Genomic DNA, 27,312 nt, shown 5'->3' with positions numbered 1-27,312 from the left:
TTCCCCAGTTTTGTGCGTTTTCTTTCTCATTCTCTATTTCTCTTTTTTTTTTTTTTTTTAAGTTAGGAGTGAGATTCAAACTCAAGATTTTTAGATGAAGATGAAAAGACTATACCATTTAAGCTTGGCTCATTCTTCTTGGTTCTTATAGATTTTTTATTTTTTTGGTCATGGTTCTTATAGAATTTAATTATACATTTCATCCACATTTGGGTCGGAGAAAAATAAGATTGTTAGATAATTTCAAGCTCTTGGGTAATCCGTTCATTTCCAATGAGAAAAGAATAAGAGGTCCAAATTAGCAAACGCCCAAACATTATGGGCCTTATTGGGCTGAACATCCAAACTTATCGACTAACCCTTTTAAATTTTTTCTATCTGGTTTAGGGCACAGAAACAACCAACACAAACACGAACAACACTCCCGTTACCTTCTCTCTTTCTCTCTCCTCCTACTTCCCAGCTCCCACGAACCAAAATCGCCAAAACCTTGAAACATACCCCAAAAAAAGCCTTTTTTCTTTTTTAATTTGAGTTTTCTGGAGGTGATGGCGACGACGTCGGTGGTGCCGGCCAACCGGCGGCGTGCGGCGAACGCTGCGGAGGAGCTGGAGTTCGAGACGACGGAGGGGGTAAAGGCGATAGCGAGCTTCGAGGAGATGGGAATAAAGGACGATCTGCTCAGAGGGATCTACCAGTACGGATTCGAGAAACCCTCCGCAATCCAACAGCGTGCCGTGACGCCAATCATACAGGGCCGTGACGTCATCGCTCAGGCTCAATCTGGAACCGGCAAGACCTCCATGATTGCACTCACCGTTTGCCAGTTCGTTGATACCTCCAAGAGAGAGTACGCACCTTCAATTTCACTTTTCGTTTTTATTTTGTTTCTGTTTTACTGCATTTGTTTAAGCATTATTACGAATTTAAAAAAAGGAAAAGAATTCTACTGCTTAATGCACACACAAATTTGTTTAAGTTGGGTTTTAATTTATAGATTAGGGTTTTCAAATATTTTATAACGATAGGTTATGTGGTGGTATGAATTTAGGAATTCTATTGAAGGATAATGAGGAGAAATTGAATATCTGTTTTAAATGTTAATGCTTACAAGATTCGTTTTGGTACTCAGTTCCTTAGTTATTCCTGATTTGATTATAAGCACCTTGTTGGGTGCAATCACGTGTGTAATATGCAGCAGCAGTATAGAGAATTCTGTATATGGTATGCATGGTAATTGAGTGAACCTGATAGCTATCTCCTAAGAAACTTTTCTCTATTCTCTTCTGTCATGTAATGTTATTATGTTAGTAAAGCTAGGAGCATAATTCTATCCCGAAGTAATTTCATTAGGTGATTTTTTGCGAGATTTATGCGATTATTATCGTCTTTTGCATGTGTGTTGTTTGTTTACTTATTTTGGTTTGGGTTTTGTAATTTCTGAACAGAGTCCAGGCCTTAATATTGTCTCCAACAAGGGAACTGGCCTCACAGACTGAAAAGGTTATATTGGCTATTGGGGATTTCATAAACATACAAGCACATGCTTGCATTGGGGGTAAAAGTGTGGGAGAAGATATAAGGAAGCTTGAGTATGGAGTTCACGTGGTGTCGGGAACTCCTGGTCGTGTCTGTGACATGATCAAGAGGAGAACATTGCGTACAAGAGATATAAAGATGCTAGTTCTTGTGAGTTCATTGCTTCTCATTTGCCTGTACTTGATTGTATTTATATTATAAATAGTTGTGCTTATATTGTCATGGAGTATCTTATGATTTTCATTTCATTGACAGGATGAATCTGATGAAATGTTGAGCAGAGGGTTTAAAGATCAGATTTATGATGTGTATAGATATCTCCCCCCAGATCTTCAGGTTCTCTCTTTCTTGATGCCCTGATGTTGCCTAATATTATTCAAAAGAAATTTATACAGGTGCAAATGTTATATGTTTATCGTTCAATCAAAGATGCATATTTATAGTAAGTCTTTGGCAAGTGGATAGTGGCTGAATATAGTTTGAGGTATGATATTAAAATAAACAGATATTATATTGAACAATACTGTCATTTCAAGTAATAAAAATTTGGGTAGAGATTATGGAAGTGTGAAGGTTCTTAAAGGCATTTGTAGACTTGTTTGTGTAGTGTGTACAATCTGTTTAGTAAAAATTAGAACTTAAAAGTCAGTGGCATGAGACTTGAGAGTTCAGTTTGATGTTATGACCAAAAGATAGACTCTGATTAGTTTTTTGAGAAAATATGCTTTGTTTAAGTAATAAAGGACATACAAATTTTAGATAAACATTGCTTTTGTTTTCTTAGCTAAAAAAACTGAAGCACTTTAGGTGAGGAAGATATTCTTTACTCTAATTTTAGTTCCAGATGATTTCTGGTTGACAAACTTATGCTGGTCCAGTGACCCAAATGTCTATTTCTGAGGTTGCTATATTGATTTACCGTAGGTGTCTTTTAGGGTCCTCGCTTGGCAGTTACATATGGGTATCATATGAATATTGCCCATGCTGCAGATCTTGTGGAACAGTCTCGTCTGTATCTTTTTCTCCATTTCATCCTGTGTTGTAATTGACCAGAGCCTTATTAGCACCATGAAGTATACTGTATTTAATCTGTTTTTATGATGTAGGTTGTCTTGATTTCTGCTACCCTTCCTCATGAAATACTGGAAATGACAAACAAGTTCATGACAGATCCTATAAGGATTCTTGTAAAACGTGATGAGTTGACATTAGAGGTGAGTAGCTTTTTTTCCATTGCCGACTACCTTTTCCCTTTTAACTGGAGGATATTGATCACTGATACAACTTCCCTACTCCTGAACAACAGGGCATCAAGCAATTTTTTGTTGCCGTTGAAAGGGAAGAATGGAAATTTGATACCCTGTGTGATCTTTATGATACACTCACTATTACTCAAGCTGTTATATTCTGCAACACTAAGCGAAAGGTAAATAAGAAGTTCCAGTTTTGTAGGATGGGCATCCCATTTCTCTTCCCGATCGAGTGCATTGTAAAAAGTAGATTATTAAATGCTGTGCTATAATATATATCTACTCTCTGTACTAATGAGTTTGGTGTTGATGATCTTTTAGTTTATTCATTTATTGTCCATCACATTCTAATATTTGTGTTCATTTGGGACAGGTGGATTGGTTAACTGAGAAAATGCGTAACAATAATTTCACCGTCTCAGCAATGCATGGCGACATGCCACAGAGAGAAAGAGATGCAATCATGGCAGAGTTTCGCTCTGGTACAACTCGTGTACTAATAACAACAGATGTTTGGGCTCGTGGCCTTGATGTGCAGCAGGCGAGTTGTTTTTCCTGTCCTTTACCTCTCTTTTATTTTCTTTCATGAATTCACGTATCTGCTTCCCTCTTCAGTATTTGGAGTACGTTTTACAGTCAGTCTTATCTTCTTTCTTGATAGAAAATGAAATTATATTAATATTAGTTTGCAAAAGAGGACAAGAAATCTTTGTCCTCATCCTCATCATATAGATACAGAAGATATGGCTAGGACTTAAAGGGATAGACTATATAACAATACATGCCAATCCCTTTTGAATATTAGCTAGAACAGAATAAATCAAATAAACCATTAGCTGTAACGGTCGAATGTATTACTGATGGATTTGGGGAGATGGGGTTTCACCCATGATTACATCCTAGGCCGTTTTCTGTGTTTTTGTTTCTTGGTTTCTCTCACTCACCTTGCAGAGAAGTAGCTAATTGTTCTTATATGGTGGTGAAACATTTAAATTTTGGACCTCATCCAAGGATTAATAGTCCTGTTATAACTTACTATTAAATTTCATAGTTTATATCTTGCTATTTCCCCGGTTAAAAAATATGGATTTTAATTCTTGGTTTGTAGGTCTTAGGTGTCATGGAGGGGCATTGATTTTGGTTAACAAAAACCCCAAGATGTCAATGTTTTGAATATATTGACTATAATGAAATTTTAGTTTATTTCAAATAACATACCACAAAAATTGATGAGATTTGCTGTCTATTCCTTGCATTTGGATGTAATGTAGAAGAACAGTAATTGTCTAATTGCTAATATTGATCCATGCATCTGCTTCAGGTTTCTCTAGTTATCAACTATGACCTTCCAAATAATCGAGAGCTCTACATTCATCGAATTGGCCGATCTGGACGATTTGGACGCAAGGTATTCCACTTGTTTAAACTTATTAAACATTTTGTGCTTTAACTGAGTGGTTACCCTCACCCAGTCCTATTTTCATGTCAAAATCTTCAATTTACACCCAGGTTTGAGAGGTTTTTGGTTGCTTTCATCAACCTTACACTCCACTTCTCCCATTTTGTTTTCTGTCCTCTAATGCGGCAACTATGTATATTGTATGCATATGCATACACATTTACTTATACAGTTATACTTAGGCTTGATCATGGTTTGCAGGGTGTTGCAATAAATTTTGTCAAAAGTGATGACATCAAGATCTTGAGAGATATTGAGCAATATTACAGTACTCAGATAGATGAAATGCCAATGAATGTTGCTGATCTTATATAAAGTATATATTTGGCATTTGATGTGATGGGTGGAGTGGATTTGTCGTATGTTCTAGCCGTAGGTGAGTAGTTCTGGATGTGGTTTTGCTCAGGATTTTTGTGATATGCCTGTAAACATTGGCATTGGGCCAATTAAATATTTTTCTCCCTTTAATACAGTGTACTCGACTGTACCAGTATTCTGGATGTTGAGCTTTACAATGCTGGTGCGGTTAACGTGTAAATTGTGTTGAGTTGCTTTCTCTCATGTAAGATTCTGTAATTTAATGTTTCCAAATTCACATCTGCTATAATCTTCTGAGTTAGTTTTAATGTTTTAACTAATTTATGCTCCTTTTGATTTTTGCGGTTATCTTATTCTAGTTTAAAAAATAAGGCCCTTCTTTTTTGGGCTCTCGGAGAAACAAAGCTCAAGTGCCCGATTTTCTTTGTGAACAATTTTAATTTTTAACACTATTGGTAAATGATACCCCAAAAAAAAAAAAAAACTATTAGTAAATCAATGGTCAGTGTCTAGTCATTACTGATAAGGGATAAAAAATGTAGTTCGTTTAGGTTTTTGAACTATTGGAAGATATAGTTGTTTCTAGGACTTGATGTATTTACGTAATTTTGGAGCTGATTAATTCAAGATCCAGAACTAAGAATTTCAATGAGCTCACTTGTGTTATTATTCTCATTTTGTGATGCATCATTGTGTTGGTCAGATGTTTATTCTTTATAAAACTGTATGAAGTTTATTGATTTGTAATTATAATTATATACATAGATGCAAAATAAGATATATTGTAAAAGTTTATGTTGTATCAAAATTTTCCTTGATTATTTAAGCCAAAAAAATTTCATTTCAAACTATCAAAGAGGTCCTCAACTAGATATGAATTTGCCTTGGTGCAGATTAGGGATGGATTCTTTCAATTCAGTCAACTTGGGTTGATTAAGTAGTTAGTTTAGCGGTAATTTATTAGCCAACGAAAAATCTTTAAATAAAACTTAGATTCCCAACAAGTTAGTCTGACCTGCGGGATTAGAGGTTATTTTTTTAAAAAAAAAAAATCTCTGAATTTAATGCCACTCTCAAGAGAGATTTTTATTAATCTCAATATAGAACCTTTCTTTAATAAAAAAAATACACCCTTTTGTTTTGTTCAATCGATTAGCAAATCAATTGTATTTTTTTTTTTTCCGTTTCTCACTGCATATTGTTAAATTTTAAAAAGGATTTACTGTTATGTGTGCAAGAGTATGAAACAAGTTTTTTTTTCCATTTTTAATGAAAAAAAGTACCGAGCCAGGTATATTTATTATCGGAAAAAATTATCTTAAATGAAATTTTTATTTATTTTTTATCTGAAACCAAACAAAATCTAAAATGATTGTTTTCTAGTCTTTTCAGCCCAATAGGCTCAATAAGCCGCCCAATTTTGAAGCCAACAAGCCTCACAACACTTAGGCTTTCTTGTTTTTGGTCGTGGCACTATACTTAGCCGTTGTTTGGACTTTGCCCAAAGAGACTAAGAAGCCATGACCAAAAAAATGACAAACAAGAAGCCCCATAATTATTTCATAAGCCATTCTTTCTCTATTATTGAGTTTTAGGGTTTTTGGAGGATCAAATTTGGCTTAACTCACTATTCTATAGTGATATATGACACTTTTTAAGTTTGTTATCGAAAAAATTAATGTGTTATTCATGATTATTAAAGTTTCGAGTGTTATTCAGGAATGTGAAAGATGATTATTAACAAATCAGAGAATCCGATTTAGTATGACACAAATAGTAGCTAGATTTTTTTAAATCCTCAATTCTGACTCATTAATTTGGGTTTTTAAATTTTTTTATTTTTTTAACTACAAAACCTACTCTCCAATTTGTTACACACTTGACAAAAAAATTTTTGCACACACAATACTTAAGGTCCAATTTGTTCATCAATCAAGTTTGAAAATAAATCGAAGGCTAGATTTTCTCTCCTTCACAATATCTACTCTCCGATTTGTGTATTATTGTTTAAAAAAAAATTTAACTCCATATCAATACGATACACTCCAACAACCCATAACAACGTATAACACGTAATGAAAATTCATTACAAAAAAATGAGCCAATATATGATCCATTTATTACAACAAAATTAAAAAAAATAGAAAAATAATAAATTATAGATAAATATAACAGGAACAAATAATTTATACTATGTAATAAATAAAAATGTCCTTATTTCATATTCTTCTAATTATTCATATTATTTAATTAAAAAATTATTTAATATATCAAGAGTAAGAAAGTCATTTACTATTTTAAAATTTCAAGAGAATATAAACACTTTTTAAGGATATATTAATAAATAAACTAAAATTTTAAAGCATTTCATTACTTATTTATTGCATTAGTCTTATTAAAAATAAAAAATATAAAAAAAATGAAAAAGAAAAATCAAACAGCTGCTTACTAAAGATATATAGAAATATATGTTTTTTTTTGTTTAAATCAAATTCAAATCAAATTACCCTAAAACACGCGTTATTATTAAGAAAAATGATAATTTAATTTCACTCCGTTTTTATAATACCACTAAATATAATTTTTTGTACTGTATTTTTTCGTGAATTTGAGAAAAAAGAGTGACATTATCAAAATAGGGATATTATTATTATTATTATTATTATTATCCCGCGTTTATTTTTTTCAATAACAAATTTATTACATACTAATAATATACATTTACTATTCTCAGAAACAAAAAGTTATTACTTTCTAAAGATCATAATAACCTTAGCTTAGAACTCATGTAATTCACATTTGAATTAAAATCATTTCTGCTATTATTTATATATTACTATTTGCACTACAGATCACAAATTTACGAGCAAATTTGGATGAAATTTGGTTAACAATACGCCGAATATATATAATGTGCCTATATTTATAATAATTATAGTAGTTATATAAATATTATTAAAATTAATATTTTTATATATTTTAACAATACGCTGAATATATATATAAAATAATTTTTTTAAAATTAAAATGATATTTTTTATATATTTTGACAATATATTTTTACTAACATTTTTTAAAAATATTATTAAATAATAAAAAATGATTATTTAAATTTTAAAAGTATTTTTTAAAATAATATAACTACTGTCGTAATAGAATATATATAGGTAGATAGGCAGAAAATCTAATTTGCAGCTAAAGCAAGTAGTGTGAATATTATTATATTATAGGCCGCCTTAAGATACCATGAATTGTGTCTGAGTTGTAACAAACTAAGTCTCCTTCAATAAAAAGCCTAAATGCCTAAATATGCTACAATAATACTACACCTATACTATACTATATATCTCAAGTTCCGAGACCACCAAACATGAATGTAATGTATGTAATATAGTATAGTTTGTCACAATCCACGATGCATAGGGTTCGAATTTTTGCTACCCTAATAATAAATTCCATGAACAAGCTATGAGAATTCATTATTATTATATTGCCCTTTTTTCAACACAAGTCTAGCTACGATGGGATATCTGCTGTGATATTTGTGTCATGAAGGGTCCATGTCACTTGTGAAGCCCCCTCTTCAGAAAATTAGACTTTGGTCTATTAGATCATTTAGATGTAGACGTGTTATTTATCTGCATCTATACAGTATCTATCACGTTTATCAAGAATATCAACTAATATTTAGAATCAATTTGAGCTTATTTAATTTAATATAATATTAAATTATTTATTAAAAATATCATTATTTACACGTTTAGTTCTGACAATTTAAAGTTCACCAAAAAAATATTCTAACAATGTAAATGTTTAAAAAAGTAAGGACAATTTACGCATCTAAATTGTTTGATTCCTAATATTACGCAAATATATTGTTTCCAAATTTAATACGCAAATGTATTGTTTCACTATTTTATGTAAACCGCTACTGGCAGTAGCGGTTTACAGATGTGCATAAACCGCTACAACCAGCCGCGGTTTACGTGCGTGTACATGTGAGTATAAACCACTATTGGCAGTAGCGGTTTACGTGCGTGTGTAAGTGTAAACCGCTACTGCCAGTAGCGGTTTACGTATATATGTGTATACTATTTAAATAATATTATAAATAAAAAATTTAATTTATCATTTCACAATATAATTTAAAAAATATAAATATACATGTAATAAATTTTTTATTTGTATTTATTATTAGAAGTGAGACCAAATTACAAATAAAAAAATACAGTCTTCAAAGTATTGAATTATATAAAGCAAGACTAATTTTTTTTATTCTCATCTCTTTTAAAATTTATAAATAATAAAATAATTTATTTTTAGCCAAAAGTTTACTAAATTATATATTTTACTCTTTAAAAATCACTTCATTCTCTTTTATTTATATCAACCATACAAAGAAGATTGGAGAGTTTGAAAAATGGGTTGTGTTCTTTGCTGCTGATTTGTATTTGAGGTTCTAGCTAAATGATTTTTTTATTTGTGCAACTTTGTTGTCTTATACCAAAAAATAAAAATTATTTGTATTTTACAGTTGATTAATTAGATAAATAATAGTGATAGCATCATAATTTTGATGAATAAAATAAAAAATATAAATATGCATGTAATAATTTTTTATTTGTATTTATTATTAAAATGAGATTAAATAGCAAATCAAAGAGTGAGTACTCACAGAGTACTAAAATATATAAACTAAGACTAAATCTTTTTTTATCTTCATCCCTTCTAAAACTCATGAATGATAAAATAATTTATTTTTAGTAAAAAATTCACTAAAGCATACACTTTTTCTTTAAAAATTACTTCATTTTTTATCCATATAAATCATATGATTGCAAAAAATATATACTCCGTTTTCTTTCTCTCAATTTTTTTGTAACTTAATTTAGCATAAACAAACATTTTTTCTAATTAACGTAAACTGCTAGAGGAACACAGAAACCGCTAAATTAAATAAAACGGAGTATATATTTTTTGCAATCATATGATTTATATGGATAAAAAATGAAGTAATTTTAAAAAAAAAAGTGTATGCTTTAGTGAATTTTTTATTAAAAATAAATTAGTTTATCATTCATGAGTTTTAGAAGGGATGAAGATAAAAAAAAATTTAGTCTTAGTTTATATATTTTAGTACTCTGTGAGTACTCACTCTTTGATTTGCTATTTAATCTCATTTTAATAATAAATACAAATAAAAAATTTATTACATGCATATTTATATTTTTTAAATTATATTGTGAAATGATAAATTAAATTTTTTATTTATAATATTATTTAAATAGTATACACACATGCACGTAAACTGCTACTGGTAGTAGCGGTTTACACTCTCACACACACGCACGTAAACCGCTGCTGGCAGCAGCGGTTTACACTCACACACTCACACACATAAACTGCGGCTGGTTGTAGCGGTTTATGCACACCTGTAAACCGCTACTGCCAGTAGCGGTTTACATAAAATAGTGAAACAATGCATTTGCGTATTAAATTTGGAAACAATGTATTTGCGTAATATTGAGGGTCAAACAATTTAGATGCGTAAATTGCCCAAAAAATAATATCTTGTTATGATATCAAAATAGTTTCTATAATCTAAAAATTAAAAATTCAATTATTATTAATTTAAAAAAAAACTAGCATAAATTAAATTGAAAAATAAAAAAGACCTATATAAAAATTTACATAAATAAACTTAAAAAAATTTTAAATGATAAAAAATATTTTTATTAACTTAAACTTTTAAGATAAATAGTATCGTGACATCATTTAATCCAATTTGATTGAGATATATGCATATTTAATTAAAAAATAAAAGTTCTTAACAAATCTATGAAAATAACAAGTTAACAACGATATTTTGAGCGATTATAAAAAAAATCTAAAATAATTTAAAATTATTTTATCTTATATTTTTAATTATTATTTATTTTATTTTATATTTTTTAATTATTAGTTAGAATAATTAAATATATATAATTATAAATATTAAATTAAATAAAATAACTGTAAATTATTATTTCGATAATACCATTTGATAACTATACATTAGAAAAGAGAAAAGCTCCAAACACATCAGTATTGGTTGCATTGTTCGTTTCTGCAACATAAGGCAAAATGACATGATTAAATAAAATGAGATTTTATGCAGCAACCCATTGGCCAGCGGCAAACCCTTAAATGGAGCTCAGTACCGCGACGGATTAGTCCTTGACCTGTCGGGTTGGGGGATACCGTGGGAAACCAAAAAAAAAAAATAAAATGAGATTTTAAGTTATATAAAGGTAACATTTGAGATTTGATTATACTTAAATTTTATTCTATTCTTTTTCATAAATCGCTATGGTTTATAATGATTTTTAAAAATCTCTAATGTTACATTTATATACTTTAAAAATCTATTTTATTTAATCATGTCATTTAGTCGCAGTATAATGTGTTTATCCGAACAAAATCTTAAAATTATTGGTTGGTCTGTTCATTTCTGCAATAACTTTTCAATTCATAAACCGCGACGATTTATGACAGGTTATATAAAAAAAAGTTCAAATCTTACAACAGATGACGATTTGTATAAAGAAAATTATATGGTACAGATCTAAATCTGTACAGATTTAAAGATTTGCTTACTTAAACCATACTTTTTAAAGCCACACTTTTCACTTAAAACCGTAGCTCTTCACAAAGAAAAGCGTCACCTAATGGAAAAAAGTAAATTAGAAGATTTAAGAGAAGAAATAATTAAGTTATCAAAATTAATAGATCAAAAATTAATGATTTTAACTAATGTTAACTGTAATGACACCGAATTCTTAAAATCAATACAAAATGATTTTTCTCAAAATCTTTATTTTACTATAAGCTTTATTGAAGGACTTCAAAAACCTGAAAAAACTTATTTTTCACACGGAATTTCTAAGAAATGTTATCATGGAAATGATTCCCCACATCTTTATCATACTTTTAACCCACAATTAAATTCTATAGTAGATATGCTTGAAGAAATACTAGTATCCATAAAATTTCAAAGAAATAAGGAAAAAGAAAATCCAAAAGAAGAAAAATTTCAAAATATAATCAACATAACAGATTTAAAAGTAAAACCACCACTAAAATTATGAATATTGAAGAAAAATTAGAAGAAGTTACAATGCTTTTTAAACAATTAAAAATGGCTCAAGAAAATAATATTATGGAACAGGGATTTCAGATAGAAGAAGAAATAGTAAATTCTGAAAATATAGAAAATGAAGAACACATCCTAGATTATTCAAGTGACGAAGAACCAGCAATTCCAATACAAGTAAAAAATGAAGCTGGAACATCTTGGGATAATCAATCTCAATTTAAATGGGAAACAGGTTTTGATAATTATGCTTTTAAAAAGGGGTTTATAAATAAAGATTCAAAATATACAAAAATACCATCAAAATACGTTCCTAAAATCCAGGAAATGGAAGGAGAAAGAATGCTCGATTTAGATTGTAAAACGAATGAAAAAGAAATTTTCGAAAACTGGTTGAATTCCTTCTTATTAGAAGCCTTTACTAATCCAAAACTTAATGAATTATCTGGAAGAGACATTTGGAATTACATAGGGTTTCATACTAAAGGAGCTATAAGAGATTATATGACATCAATAGAAAACCAAATAATAGAAGAATTAGCAACAAAAATAACAGCTTATGATAAGATATTATATATAATGATGATTCTATATAAAGAATTTTTTGGAAAAAATATTATAGATCATAAACAAGAAGTCTATAATAAAGAATATCAAGAAGCAAAAAACCATTTAGCTAACATTCACATATATGATCTATGTAATGTGGAGTCTTATATATGTGAATATAGAATACATTATTACAAATTAAAAGAAGAAGATAAAAATCATTATCTTAATATGTATATAACAAAACTTCCATATCCTGCTAACGAATTTATTATGGGAAGATTTATAAGAGAAATAAATAGAGGAACAATTGAAAATAATTTTGGTGGAGCAACCTCTGCAATAAGAGAGGAAATAAAAGAACGTTGTATGCAAGAAGCAACTCAAAAAAGATTTACAAATATAATTAGAATTTGCTGTCAGGATAATGAAGAGATACCTCAAAAATATGGTCTTAATAAAAATTTTCAAAGAAAAAGAAAATATCAATTTAGAAAAAGAAAATACTATCCAAACTGGAGAAAAAAGAGGTATTTTAGAAAAAGAAATAACAATAAAAATAAGAGACAAAAAAGTGATTATTGCCCAAATAAAAAAGAAAATTGTAAGTGTTGGTATTGCCAAGAAGAAGGACACTATGCAAATGAATGTCCGAAAAAGAAGGATAAAAAGGATCTTACTAAACAAATAGAAATCGCTAAGTCTTGTTTCATGGAACCTTTAGAAGAATCTGATGATAACTTAGACTATATTTTTGAATATGTCTCGGAAACAGACTCAGAGACTGAGTAATAATGCTACATTTATTACTATAAAAATAACAGAAAAATTTATAAATGCTTTCATAGATTCTGGAGCAACACAATGCTTTGCTAGTTCAAATACAAAATTTGATTGGAAAAAATTAAAGAAACCATTAAGAGTTAGAATAGCTGACAAATCAATACATAAAATTGACCAAAAAGCAGAGATGGTTGAAATTTTTATTCAAAATTATAGGTTCATTGTTCCATCTATATACATGTTAGATTCTGGAATGGATTTTATCATAGGAAATAACTTTTTAAAGCTATATCATCCATTCATTCAAGAACTAACATATATAGTTTTAAAAGCTCCACACGATTCTTCAATAAATCAAAAATCAAAACGTATAAAAATACCGACTACTACTATAGATAAGATCTTAAAATTTAAAATATTTTCTATATTGGAGACATGTTATTTAAATTTATACTTTCAAATAAATATCCCAAAAAATAATCTTGAAATAAAGATAGAAGAACTTTTGAATGAAATTTGTGCTGAAAATCCTTTAGATATTAAAAATACAAATAACGAATTAGTAAACATTAAATTAAAAGATCCGACAAAAGAGATAAATGTTCCAAATAAAATCCCTTATTCCGCAAGAGATAGAGAAGAGTTTTCATTAGAATGTAGAGATCTTTTGGAAAAAGGAATTATAAGATTAAGTAAAAGTCCTCATGCGGCTCCAGCCTTTTATGTCGAAAACAATAATGAAATTAAAAGGGGAAAACGAAGAATGGTTATTAACTATAAGAAGATGAATGAAGCAACTATTGGTGATGCTCATAAACTTCCAAGAAAAGATTCAATTTTAGAAAAAATCAAAGGAGCAACTTGGTTTTCATCTCTTGATGCAAAATCAGGATATTGGCAACTTCGTTTAGACGAAGAAACAAAGAAATTAACTGCTTTTACTTGTCCAACAAAAGAATCAACAAGTGTGTTGCTCTATGAATGGAATGTATTGCCATTCGGATTAAAACAAGCTCCAGGTATTTATCAAAGATTTATGGAAGAAAATCTAAAAGAGTTAAATGAATTTGTTTTAGTATACATTGATGATATACTAATTTTTACAAAACAGGATAAAGAAGATCATCTTCAAAAATTATTAATAGTTTTAGAAAGATGTAAAGAAAAAGGATTAGTTCTTAGCAAAAAGAAAGCAAGAATAGCAAAACAAGAAATAGAGTTTCTTGGATTAATTCTATCCACTCAAGGAAAACTAAAACTTCAGCCAAATATCCTAGAAAAGGTAAATTTATTTCCTAATAAAATAGAAGATAGAAAACAATTACAAAGATTTTTAGGGTGTATAAATTATATTTCTGATCAAGGATTCTTAAAGAATATAACAGAATACACTAAAAGCTTATTTCCAAAAATAAGTACTAAAAAAGAATAGAAATGGGATGAAAAAGATAGTATGCAAATTCAAAAGATTAAAGAATTATGTGAAAAACTTCCAAAACTTTATATTCCAGAAGAAAATGACTACTTAATAGTAGAAACAGATGCTTCAGACATAACCTGGTCAGGATGTCTAAAAGCTAAGAAAGCTATAAAAAGTTTGGAGCAAGGAAAAGAATCACTAGATTCTAAAAATTCTCCAAAGGAATTACTTTGCAGGTATATTTCAGGGACTTTTACTCCAACAGAACAGAGATATACCACTCATGAAAAGGAAACTCTAGCAGCAATTAAATCTCTTAAGAAATGGAAAATTGATTTACTACCCAGAGAATTTACATTAAGGACAGATTCAAGCTACCTAACAGGTTTCATACGATATAATTTAAAAGTTGATTATAATCATGGACGATTGGTAAGATGGCAATTATTTTTGTTACAATATCCAATAAAAATTGAATATATTAAGGGTGACAAAAATGTTATTGCAGATACATTAACAAGAGAATGGAGTTCGTCTACAACGCATTAGATCAAGAAATTCAGAAATACGAACAAGAACTCGAAAAATGCAAGCATTGTCAGCAAATAAGGACACAGATCCAATCCCTCAAGAAGGCCGTCGAAGCAATGAAATCAACACAACAACCAAAACCATCAGAGCTCAGCCAGCTAAGCGTGGTGGACAAATCAGGTGAAGAAAAAATTCCAGAAAATAAAACAATTGCTGAAATTATCAAAAAATCTACCCAAGATAAAAAATATTATGTAATTTATAATGGCCCCATGAAAGGAGTATATGATGCCTGGGAAAAAGCAGCTCCATTTACACATCAATCAAGGATAATTCATAAAGGAGGGTTTTTAACACTGGAAGAAGCAAAGGAATCTTTCAGGGAATATGAAGCTCTTCATCCAGAGCAAACCCTAAAAAGAGCAGATAAAGCTCCAATTCAAACCCAGAGAACATGGATAATAAGAAACATTCCTACAAGGGCTGAAATCAAAGAAAAGAAAAGGGTCTGTAGATCAAATCTCAGAGAAACCCTTAATATAGTCCTGAACTGGACTGAAGAAAAAAGAGCAATTTTAGGATATTATCCTATTGCCAAAGAACAGCTAACAAAGCTGGTTATATTTCCAGATGCATCCCCATCGGACACCTATCAGTTTTTCCAGTATGGATTAATTGATACAATTTTAATTTTTAATGATCTAAAAATTATTAGTGAGTTTCCTGCAGGATTCGTTGATGCAGTGAAGAGATTTAAAAATATGATTGACAACGTAAATCCAAGGGATATATCCCTAAAATTTACGAACAGTCAACCTATTTTTAATGAAGAAGAAGAATGCTTGGTTCCAGCACACCAAGTAATATTCATGTCCGTCTTCCCAGGAAATTTTCAACCAATTGATCAAGTTCAAGATTTAACAATCTACAGTCATGAAGGAAGGCTAGCCAGCACACTAGCAAGGGTCTTCGAAAGAACTCAAAAGATAACAAGGGAATCTCACACAAGAATTAATTATAAAAGCAGAAATATTTTGCTTGTGTCTAGTAAAAGGAATGAAATTGAAGAAAGAGAGATGAGACTCTTAGTGGAATTTGAATCAGCATTCTACAACTTGTCTGGACTCTTAGAAAAGCTCCCTGAAGGGATAAAGAGGAATCTCTGCTATCTGATAAAAGAGAGAGAAGACCACAAGTGCCAGCTATGCGTCTCAGAGTTATCTGAAGAAAGCAATGATAAAACGGAATCAACCCACATGATAAAGGAAGAAGACAACGCATCTGAAGGACACATAATGAAAGAGGAAGACAGCACATCTGAAGCATCTCTCAACATTATTGCATAGTGACGTAAGCGCTTAGGTCATAGAGCACCAACAATGTAGCTGGTGCAAGATAATAAACAATGACGTAAGCAATGACGTCATAAGAAGGGAAAGGATGGGAATTGTCCATCAGACCCAACTATTATAAATAGGTTGCTTAGGCAATTGTACAAGGCATCAGAAAATAGAAAGCAGGAGGCAAAGAGTACTCAAATGCTAGGAGAGCAAGGAGGAAGCTGCCGAGGCGATTCTATGATCTGAAGAAAAATTCCCATTAGGGAAAAATAGTTCTAAACTCCCCTCTGGAGTTAGTATTTACAATCTCCCCTCTGGAGATAAAAACACCTTATGTAAAATATATTAAATAAAGGAAGTTTTTCTCCAGAAAGGTATGTATTCATTCTAGTCTTTCAATTATGAATTATTTAGAAAGTTTAGAATTAACAGAAGAATCTGATTATTATAGATTAACTGCTTTATTAGATAATGAAAAACAGGCTGTTTTAAAAACAGAATTAAATCTCAAATCAAACGAAAATTTTAATAAACAAAACCTTTTAAAAGAAGTTTTTAATAGAAAAAATATAATATACTATGGAAAAATTCAACTTGAAGCCCCTATAAAGATAAAATCCGCCAATGGAGAACTTGAAATAGCTTTGATAAATGATGAAGAATTAAGTAAACAGATTGAGAAAATTAAGGATCAACAAAAAAGATCTAAAATTGGATGGATTCATATTAGTACTATACAAGTCTTAATCAAATCTACATATATGAAAGGAATTAATTCACCAATAAGCTTAGCAATCTGTGACAAAAGAATTACTGATGACCCAATAGATCAAATAATTGGAATTGTTCATGGAAACTTGGCAAATGTAAATGTTAAATTTAATGCCCATCTGGGATATGCTATACCTTTATCAACTGAAAATCTTGGAAGATCTATAAGTCTGGCTTATAAATTTCACAGAAAGAATCTAATGGAACAAGATGATGAACCATTTTCAATTACATATGCAATAAATTATGCTTTAACAAATAGCCATCATAGTATAATATTTAAAAACAGAGAAAGAATTTATGTCGATGAATTATTTCAGAAAATTGTAAAAACAGAAATACCAAAATATAAAGCTATTGAAAACCCAGTTCTATTAATAAAAGAACCGTCAGGAAAATTAGTTTCATCGAATTTTCAAATTAGAGAATCTAAAATTAATAGCCCTTTAAGTCTATCTAAGTTGAAGATTAAAGAAGAAAATTCTGAAATAAAAGAATTAACAAAAAAGGTCGAAAAATTAAATAAAACCCTAAACACTAAATTATGACAATAAATAAAGAAGAAATATACGTAACCTATCAAGACAAGAAACAAGAGCTTTTTGAAAGAGAAAGTCGTTTGAATTATTTACAGTTTTCTGAAATAAATCAAAGAGCATTTGAAGCTCTAAAAATAATCTATGACAAGTTAAAAAGAGAAGTTGAAGAGCTAGAAAAATTAATAGAATCTCTAGAAAATAGTGATGAATCAATGATAGAGTTTGCAGAAATTTTAAAATAAATAATGAAGCATAAAAAGATTGAAAAACCAGAAAATAAAATAAAAAGAAAAAGGGCAGAAAAATTAAAAAGTAAAATAAAAGAGTATAAAAGGGAATTAAATAACCTTCAGATCGAAATTGATGACCTTATAATAAAAAGGATAGAAATAAGAATAAATATAAACAAGTTAGAATTAAACTTAAAAAATTCATAAATGCCTGGAAAACCATATTATGACTTAAAAGAATTAAAGCTGTTGAAAGAAAAAATGGAAAATGAAGTTGAAAAATTAAGAAGGTATTTAGAAACAACAGAAAGTGTAGAAATAAAAGAAGTTTTTGAGGATTTAAGAAATTATATTAAAGAAAAAGACAAACAGATAAAAGATTTTATATACAATAATCCATGCAAAAAAGAATATTATAAACTAAAACAAGATTGAAAACTAAACTATAAAAATGAAATTACAATATACAAGGACTAGTAAAAGATTGCAAAATTGGTATCAGAGCCAAGTTAACGATTAAGGGTAACACTTTCTCCTTAAGCAACACTTTTAGTGATACACTTTTAAACCAAATAAAAACAAAAATCTGTAAATCTGTACCAAAGTGCATCTGTACACTAGATGAACCCTTTGTATAAATATGAAAATTGACTTTAATATAACCAAATCTCTAATGTTACATTTATATACTTTAATAATCTATTTTATTTAATCATATCATTTAGTCGCAGTATAATGCGTTTATTCGAGCAAAATCCTAAAATTATTATTGGTTGTCCTGTTCATTTTTGCAATAACTTTTCAACTCATAAACCGCGACGATTTATGTCAGGTTATATAAAAAAATTAAAATCTTACAACTGATGACGATTTGTATAAATATAAAAATTGACTTTAATATAACTAAATCTCTAATGTTATATTTATATACTTTAAAAATTTATTTTATTTAATCATGTCATTTAATTGTAGTATAATGCGTTTATTCGAACAAAATTTTAAAATTATTGGTTGGCCTGGTCATTTCTGCAATAACTTTCCACAGCCCCTTCATGAAAAACGAGCTTAGTTATGTGCCTATGACCAATAAAAGATCCAATTTATTTATTTCCTCCATGATCTTTATGGTAAATAAATAGGTCATCAGTTCAAAAATAATAATAAAAAATAGGTCAACTGTGGGGGACGGCCACCGTAACCTAAATTTAGATTTTCTAGCTAGGTCAACCTCTTATCATATGGTTGATTGATAATATTATTTTCTTTGTATTATATTATTGATCTACTTGTCTTCGAATTACATAATTTTTTTTTTTTTTGTGACTAAAGAAAGGATTCGAATTACATAATTGATGGTACAAGACTCATCCTCAAAATTCAAAAATATTTCAGATAAAGAATTATTTTCCATGTGAGATAAAACTAAGATTTTAAAACTCGAATGCGTCACTAAATAAATAGAGTTAAAGATTTAAATTTGAATATTCAATTGAAATTTACTGAAATTAAATTAAATATAATAAAATTATATATTTATATATAAAATATAGAATTTAAAAAAAATTTATTATGTTAAACTGGTTAATAAGTAAAAAATTTATAATGGTTCGACCAATTGATCAATTTTTGACCATTTTTTTTAATTTTTAATCGATTTACTATTAAACGAATTATTATAAACCAAACTGATTTGATGATCAATTTCCGATTAATCGAATCAAACCAAATCCTAAACCATGGGTCATACATTTACCTGTTTTTATTAGAAAGCTTAAATAATGGAGAGGAAGTTGTCACTTTCCATTGTCAAATTCAGCTATAAGAAGTTTCAACTTTTAATAATGACTTACCATAATTATCCAGCATCACCGACAGGAATCTATAGAGATTAAATTATTAATAAAAAAAATAAAAAATCACAAGGAGGAAGATAAAGAGAAGGAAGAAATTGTACGTTCTACTCACTAAAAGCACATAATTAATAAATATTACATAATTCCAACGCTTTCCATCTATAGCATCCATTATACAAAATTGGTAGGTTTCAACAACCACCTAAGATGATGATGGAAACATCCTAGCCTTGCATGCGCACATACCTTACCTTAATCACAATGCTACTTATAATACAAGAGCACATATTACAAATTTGCCCCTGCCCCAAACACATAAATAACAATCATAGCAGATGTTACGTTCTTTTTTTTAACTTTTTTATTTGGGCATACTCTAGTCTAATTAATAGTAAGATATTATTAAGAATGTAATAAAGGCTTATTATTATATTATATATATAATAATGATATTGGATCGAAGACTTAGGAGAGAGGTGCCCTATGAGGAGCACCCTTTCTTCGATTGCCAAGAGAGAGAACAATTCCAGGGAGGAACCTAGTGGCCTTGCCCTTGTTCTTCTTCGAAGTGTTGTTGGGTTCACATGAAATTACGGAATTGCTGGTAGCCTCGGTGGTGTTGGAGTAGGAAGAAGTAGGGGCAAAATGGGAATCTTCGTCTATGACCTCTGAGCCATCAACTCTTAGACCCTCGAACTGCGAAATTGCGAAGTCAGATTCATCGAATCGATGTAAAATGGTGGACAAGCTTTCACCCTCGTACACCATGTAGTTCACCTGCAAATAATATTAGTAGCTGTGTTTCACAACATTACTATTTCAGATTATATATATTACAGATACATAATAATCATTGTTAGAATATATACTATCTCTTCTTATCGGTTTAAGTTTTCAAAAAATATGGTTTTGTTATGTCAGGATTAGAATTTTTATAATCTGAAGATATAGAATTTGATATTTATTGACCTTCAAAAAAAAATTTCAAACAATTTAAATATCTTCTTCTAACAACTTAAATTTTTCTATCAATTTAAATTTGTAAAAGCATGTAGGCATCTTATTATAATTCAATATCAAATACCAAAATTTCTATGACTAAAATATTTGATGTAAAAGGTAAATAATCATGTTATTTTCTATTAACTTAAATTTTATGACGGAGAACCTATGAATAATTATTTATGTGTAAATTAAGTATAAAACAGTTAAAAAAATTAATTCCATATGCTATTAATGTATTGTTGAAAAGGGTCTAATAAACAGATTTACTCACCACTCAATTTAAAAGATTTTACACAATAGAATGTGCAAGTATAAGATTCTATGCATAATCCTTTACACTGTTATACCATGGATAATTAGGGTTTACACACTGACAATAAAGGGTTGCATTATTTGTTCTACGGACACCCCTACTACTCAGATCTGCTTTCTGTCACTTAGTTTTGACTAAGAACAATATGCAAACTTTTTAAATAATTGTGAATCTTTCATTTGCAACAACATCGATGTTCATCTGCTAAATTATTAATTGTGCTAACAACAAATTTTGTTATGTTGCTCACATTATCCTGTTTAGTTTCTTCTAATGGTAAGGAATTGTAAAATTATTTTTTAATAATTTTTTAAAGAATTTAGAATTTTTAAAAAATTAAAATTAAAAATTAAAAAAAATGACTATCTAATTAATTTCAGGAACGAAAGTTCTTGAAAACGACCTTGAAGATGTGCAAAAGAAAAATAAATCCATGAAATTTTTTAATGACAAAATCAAGCAATGCTACACTATTATCTTAATACTCAATTTGGCTTGTAAAATTTGAAGTTGGATTCAATTTGACCCTTAAAATTTCAATGGACTCAAATTAGAACCCGAAATTTATAATCACGACTCACATTAACCCTTGAAATAATCTCCGTAGACGACGTATTAATTTGATATATTAACTTGTGATTTAGATTCCTCACCCAAGATCCATGTGATCAAGATTTATTAAAACTCCAGAAATTTGATTGTTGCTTCCAAAATCGCAAAATTATTTTCAAATTGAACTTATTATTATCGTCTTCACAACGGATGTTCATGAGCCGATCAAACTTCTAGAAGATCTATTAGGTGTTGGATACATGGAATCTAAGCAAGAAGTCCAAAACTCATTAAGTTAACATGCAAAATCAATACGCCATTTATAGAAATCATACGCCATTTACAAAAATCAACTCAAAAACTAACATGAGTTACTGTTATAAATTTTAGGGCCATATTGAGTCGATTATAATTTTAAGAGTTAATTTGAATTCAAACTCAAATTTTAAAAATCAAATTGAGTATTAACTCTACACTACTACCCTAGATTACTATTTCTATAAAAGAATATAATAAAAGAAGTTCCTTTTCAGCTTGATTATGATATCCGAAAGACGAATAATTTGTGTGTATGTCTTGTCACAGATGCCCTTTAATTGACACAATCCAAATTTTTGTCCCGTTTACGTTTAATACTGTCGACTAATATAAACATAAATTATTGTCATCTAAAAGAGAAACATTTTGGTGACTTAAATAAACATATTGCCTATGATAATTAAATTAACAAAAGATTAATTAGAAATGCCTCGATAAACTCAAGAAGAGATGCTCTTACACATCATGTTCCCTATTATCACGCTTTAATTTAACTATAGATAACGATATTATTGAAACAAAATAAGTTCACTTTTACTCTCAAAATTAAATTTGATTGTTACTAACAGTATAACATGGGTCTTGACTCTTGACCAGTATTATGCTACCTATATAGCGTAAATCAAGGCCAAAGCAATGTAGAAGAGAAAATGTGAAATAAAGAAAGTTTGTTAACTTTAACAGAACAATTATTGCACTATATCACTACATGTACGTCGATATATCACTTTTTCACTATTTGACATGTGCTTCACTCATATTAGGTGCTACACTTTTTTTATAATAGGTTAATCATATATCAAATTAGCAAGTTTTTAGCAAGTTTCTAACATGTTTATGGTTAAATACTTAAATATGTTTTTGTGAATAGGGTGCAACATGTGATAGGGTATTTAGACCGTTTGATTGTTAGACTTTGGTCTACTTTTATCCAATTCTTAGTGCACTAAAAAATCATTTGAAAGAAAAATAGATTCAATAGAACTTTTTAACTCACTTCAATATTAATCCAAAAACGAAAAAAAAAAACGATGTTGCATTATGGCATAATATCAAAGTGGATTAGCAAGATCTGTTGTTTTTTCTTGCTTAAAAAATTTTTTTTATTACGATTAAAGATATAATTATTCATGTAACTTTTTTTACTATTGAAAAAAATGAATTCATGATTTAAAAATTTAAAAATTTAATCCTTATTGATAAAAATAAAAAAATAAAAAAAAAACTTAACAAAATTCACACAAATACAAATACAAAAAAAATAAAAATAAAAAACTTGGGCGACAGAACACGTTAAAAACCAAAGTGATACCGCAACACGTTAGAAATCCCCATCAAATTAAATATTTTCATATTGTTAGAACACATTATGTATTTTGACATCTTACAACATCTACAACCAATTTTTTAATATTTATATTTTGGATAATTTTTACTAATATAAATAAAAATCGAGTAAATGCAAAAATTGTGGTCTAAAATAAGTAGCACGTAAGAATTTGTGGGATGAATAAGTGAAATTACCTTGCATGAAAGAGAACAAAAGTGAAATGGCTCCTGAAGAATCCTATCACAAGTGAAGCAAGCATTGGCACTCCCTTTGCATGACCTTGATTGTGGCCTCTGATTTAAGAATATCACCTTCGCACTGTTTATAGTGTAAGGCTGCCATTACATCCAATAATAATATCCACAACTTCATCACTCTTATCATCATCATATAAAGCAAGATAGATGCACCAAGACATCTATTATAAATATAGTTTAACATATTTAACTAATCGTCTTTTGACTGAATTATTTAAAGGTCTACAATACAATATTATCTTTACATAAAGATGTAAGATATGATAACCATAAATAATTGTTTATACTTCTCATTTTGTTTGGCACCAAACAGACCGTTCATAATAATTTGCACTAGGGCTTGGTAAGTTGGCAGATTAATGTCGGGGTCCATTGCAACATATAATTGATCTATTATTATTATTTATTATTAGAATAACGTTAAAAAATTAACTTTTTTTTCCATTAACATCAGTCAATTTTTTAAAATTATTTTGTCTATTTTAAATTTTAAATATTAAATCATAAATCTTAAATTTTTAAAAAATAAAATTAAAAAAATTAACTAATATTAACTAATTAAGAGTCTATTGTTCTATATTTTCTCTTACTATTATGTAGAAATAACACCTGGTCAAAGACGCTGGAAAACAAGCGATGGCTAGGCGGCTTATAACAATGCTAGGAACCAAGAGGGTACTAGCCAAAAACTAGCCAAATACTTTTGGACGAATCTAAAATCTCTACGTGAATAGTACTTATACTAGACATTAAGATGTTTCTTCTACTAAATATTAGAATGTTTCTTTTTCATACTAAATGGATATTCTTTTATATATTTTAAAAAAAATTGTATATACTAAGAATCGGAATTGTTGGAAATTCCATGATCCCCGCCCCTATTTTTCCAACATATCATTCAGAATTTTAATTTGGGGTGAAAAATAATTAATATCAAATATTATAAATTAAAAACAAATAAAATTATTTAAATATAATTATAAATTAATTAAATTGTTTACTTTTTGACTAATCACCTATTGGTTTCATATACTTTTCTATATACAAATTAGATGATATCATCAAAATTTATTTTTTATTATTTTTAACTATTAACTCAATTTTTTTAATCTAATAAATAATAACTCAACATTATATTTTTAGTTCATATTTTTAAATATTAATAACTAATTAACAACGAAAAATAATAAATTCTAAAAGCCTTCAAGCATTCTTCGTAACAACAGACAGAAAATCGAGTCCCAAAATGTTCTATTTGGCTAAGTTGCGAGAGCAACATCTATGGCAAACTAAATAATTGAGAGAGTACTATTGCGTATATCTTTTCCAGTAACATTATTATGATGTTTCATAAGATATTTATTACATGACTAGTACGTTAAACTAGTACTACTACTAATCAATTAAAGAATATATAACGTGACCAAGAAAAACCCAAAACCAAAATCAAGCTCAGATCTCATCCTCTTTTATTTAATAACGTATTTTCATGCATACACAAAAATATATTTCAGTTTGCCAAGAAAAAAAATATAAATGTACCCCAATATATTTTCCTTTTTAATATTATTATGTAGAGAACTTTTGTCTGACCTGAATATTGGAACAATCAATGAGCTTTTCCAAGTCATCCAATCGAACCACATCGTGGTAAACATACCTTCGCACCTGTGATGACATACTCTCACCATTGGTTAATTTCTAATATGATTTTATACATCCATGTATACGCTAAAAATTAGTAATTAAATTAGTTATTAACATAAAATATCAATATAAAATATATATTAAAAATAAATTAACTAATATATATTTTTAATATAAATATATAAAATTAATTTAATGACTATTATTTTGTGTACAGATAACATTTTTATTTATACAATTGAGGTTAAGAGTAGACACCAAAAAATTGAGGTTAAGAGTAAACAGGTGAAAAAAGCTACCACTTTCCATTTATATATCAACAAAATTATAGTATCGACAATTCATCTTTTCCCTCCTTCTGGGGTAAACTTAACTGTACTACTTACTACCATAATTAATGAAATGTGATTACTTTTTTTTTAGGGCGAATTGAGTTGATCCTTGAGGTAGTAAACAAATTTTTTTATCTTTTATAATATTTGTCATGTTATATTTTTAGATTCATTAAAAATACATTAATTTTTAAATATAAAATATGTTTTGGCATGTTATTAAATAAATGTTTAATTAATTAAAGATATAGAAAAATAAATACATAAAAGGAAAGGGAGGGAAAATTAAATAAAGAGCATATAGACAGCTAGACATGAGAATACCAATCTTAGGTGTGTGTACCTTTGTACCAAATCAAAGAGAAAGGGAAGAAGGAAATTAAATGAAGAGGGAAGGAGGGGAGAATAAATTAGGAGAAGTGGTGGGGTTGGTATGCAAATAACAATTAAATAAAGAGACAAGAGCATGGATTTGGAAGCAATGGGTCAAACTTTCGCTTTCAATGAAAGGAACAGCTGAGAAAAACGTTTGCAGGGAGAAATGGATAAAAAAGAGATCTTCCATTAATGGGAAAGAGACCAAAACCAAAAGTGGGAATCCAGGAAGACACGGTTAACCCATGAGGAAAAAAAATTGAAGAAAAAAAATATATATAAATATGCATAAACATAGATATGTGGAAACACCCAAATACAATGAGACAGTAATATATGTGTTCATATTTGGTGGGTTCAATTGGACATTTTAGTATTTTACTCAACGACAACAACTACATGTATGCTTCTTTAATTATACAAAAACAATAACAAAACTACTCAATTCAATTTTTATTACGAGTACCGCATCTCTCGTCTGTAACATCGTCTCCTGAGCTAGCTTTTGAGATTGAATTGAACTCTCAAATCTCAATTTTAGTAATTGTCTTGGAAAAAACAAAATAAAAATAGCTGAAAAGAATCTAGAAGAAAGGAATTAAAAGATTGAATTTTGGAATAATTAGATTGTGTGAATTTGGAGTGAATTGAAAAGAGATAATGAATTTAAGGAAGTAAAAGGATCCTAATTAAGTTGAATTGTGATGAAAGAAAAAGGTAGTAGATACCTGGAGAAGAGGGTGAAGGCGGTGGAAGGGGAGGCAGTGGGGGCAGATGCTAAGGCAACAGTGCAAGCAGAAGACGTTCTTCTCGTTCTTGCGTTGATTCTGGTGGGCCCCACACCCACCAAAGAATGTCTCCCTCATCAGCCCTTCAAGCCATGCAGGTCCGACCTTCCCCTCTCCTCCTCCTCCTCCTTCTCCTTCTCCCCATGATGACCACCTGTATCTCCCCATCATCTTCTTCTTTTTCTTCTTCTTCTTCTTCTGTTGTTGATTTTTATTCCTTTACGGACTCTTCTTTTTCTTCTGCTGTTCTTGTTGATGATGATGAGAACTAACCCTAGCTAGCTACAGCTTTGGACTTTGCACCTCTCTATTTATAGAACATTGGACCTTTCCAGACACACAGTAGACTCCAGCACCAAAACTATTTTATTTTATTTTATAATTCTATTCTTCATTTTTTACATGCTCTTTCAAAATTTATTTGCTCAAGTGGTAAAGCTAGCGGTGACCGTACAAACCTGATAATTACAATTTACACATACATACATCCATACATCCATCTTTTTAATAATTATACATTTGAGTTTTATTTCTATTCACTGCCGGTTGTACATTTCTATTTATTTATAATAAAAATTTTAATTTTTAATTATATTAAAATCAATTATTAATAATATATTTTATTTTTAATATATATTTATATTTTAATATATTTTTTATGTTAATAATTAATTTTAGTAT

The 27,312-nt window shown here is 29.0% G+C and overlaps 2 protein-coding genes across 3 annotated transcripts; one reads left to right on the top strand and one right to left on the bottom strand.

Moving 5' to 3' along the window:
- The first annotated feature begins 376 nt into the window (after nt 1-376).
- On the top strand, nt 377-4,855 carry LOC107639120 (eukaryotic initiation factor 4A-3). The gene is made up of 8 exons (XM_016342543.3): nt 377-850; nt 1,449-1,689; nt 1,795-1,875; nt 2,646-2,753; nt 2,846-2,965; nt 3,163-3,330; nt 4,111-4,197; nt 4,450-4,855. Exons 1-8 carry the CDS (start codon nt 549-551, stop codon nt 4,561-4,563), a joined length of 1,221 nt encoding a protein of 406 aa, XP_016198029.1. The 5' UTR covers nt 377-548; the 3' UTR covers nt 4,564-4,855.
- Nucleotides 4,856-19,870: 15,015 nt separating this feature from the next.
- LOC107637675 (protein RGF1 INDUCIBLE TRANSCRIPTION FACTOR 1) lies at nt 19,871-26,926 on the bottom strand. Of its 2 annotated transcripts, none has more exons than XM_016341047.3 (4): nt 26,572-26,926; nt 25,083-25,157; nt 23,427-23,567; nt 19,871-20,491 (listed from the first exon to the last, which is right to left on the bottom strand). In XM_016341047.3, exons 1-4 carry the CDS (start codon nt 26,800-26,802, stop codon nt 20,180-20,182), a joined length of 759 nt encoding a protein of 252 aa, XP_016196533.1. In that variant the 5' UTR covers nt 26,803-26,926; the 3' UTR covers nt 19,871-20,179. The 2 variants fall into 2 exon arrangements, with proteins under 2 accessions (XP_016196533.1, XP_020976620.1); XM_021120961.2 differs by having other exon boundaries at nt 19,871-20,410.
- Nucleotides 26,927-27,312: the final 386 nt, after the last annotated feature.

This window comes from Arachis ipaensis, chromosome B4 (assembly GCF_059453495.1).
Source record: "Arachis ipaensis isolate K30076 ecotype BB chromosome B4, ASM5945349v1, whole genome shotgun sequence".
Lineage (NCBI taxonomy): Eukaryota > Viridiplantae > Streptophyta > Magnoliopsida > Fabales > Fabaceae > Arachis > Arachis ipaensis.
Note: the sequence above shows the minus strand (reverse complement) of the source record. Positions and strands in the feature narration are given on the sequence as shown.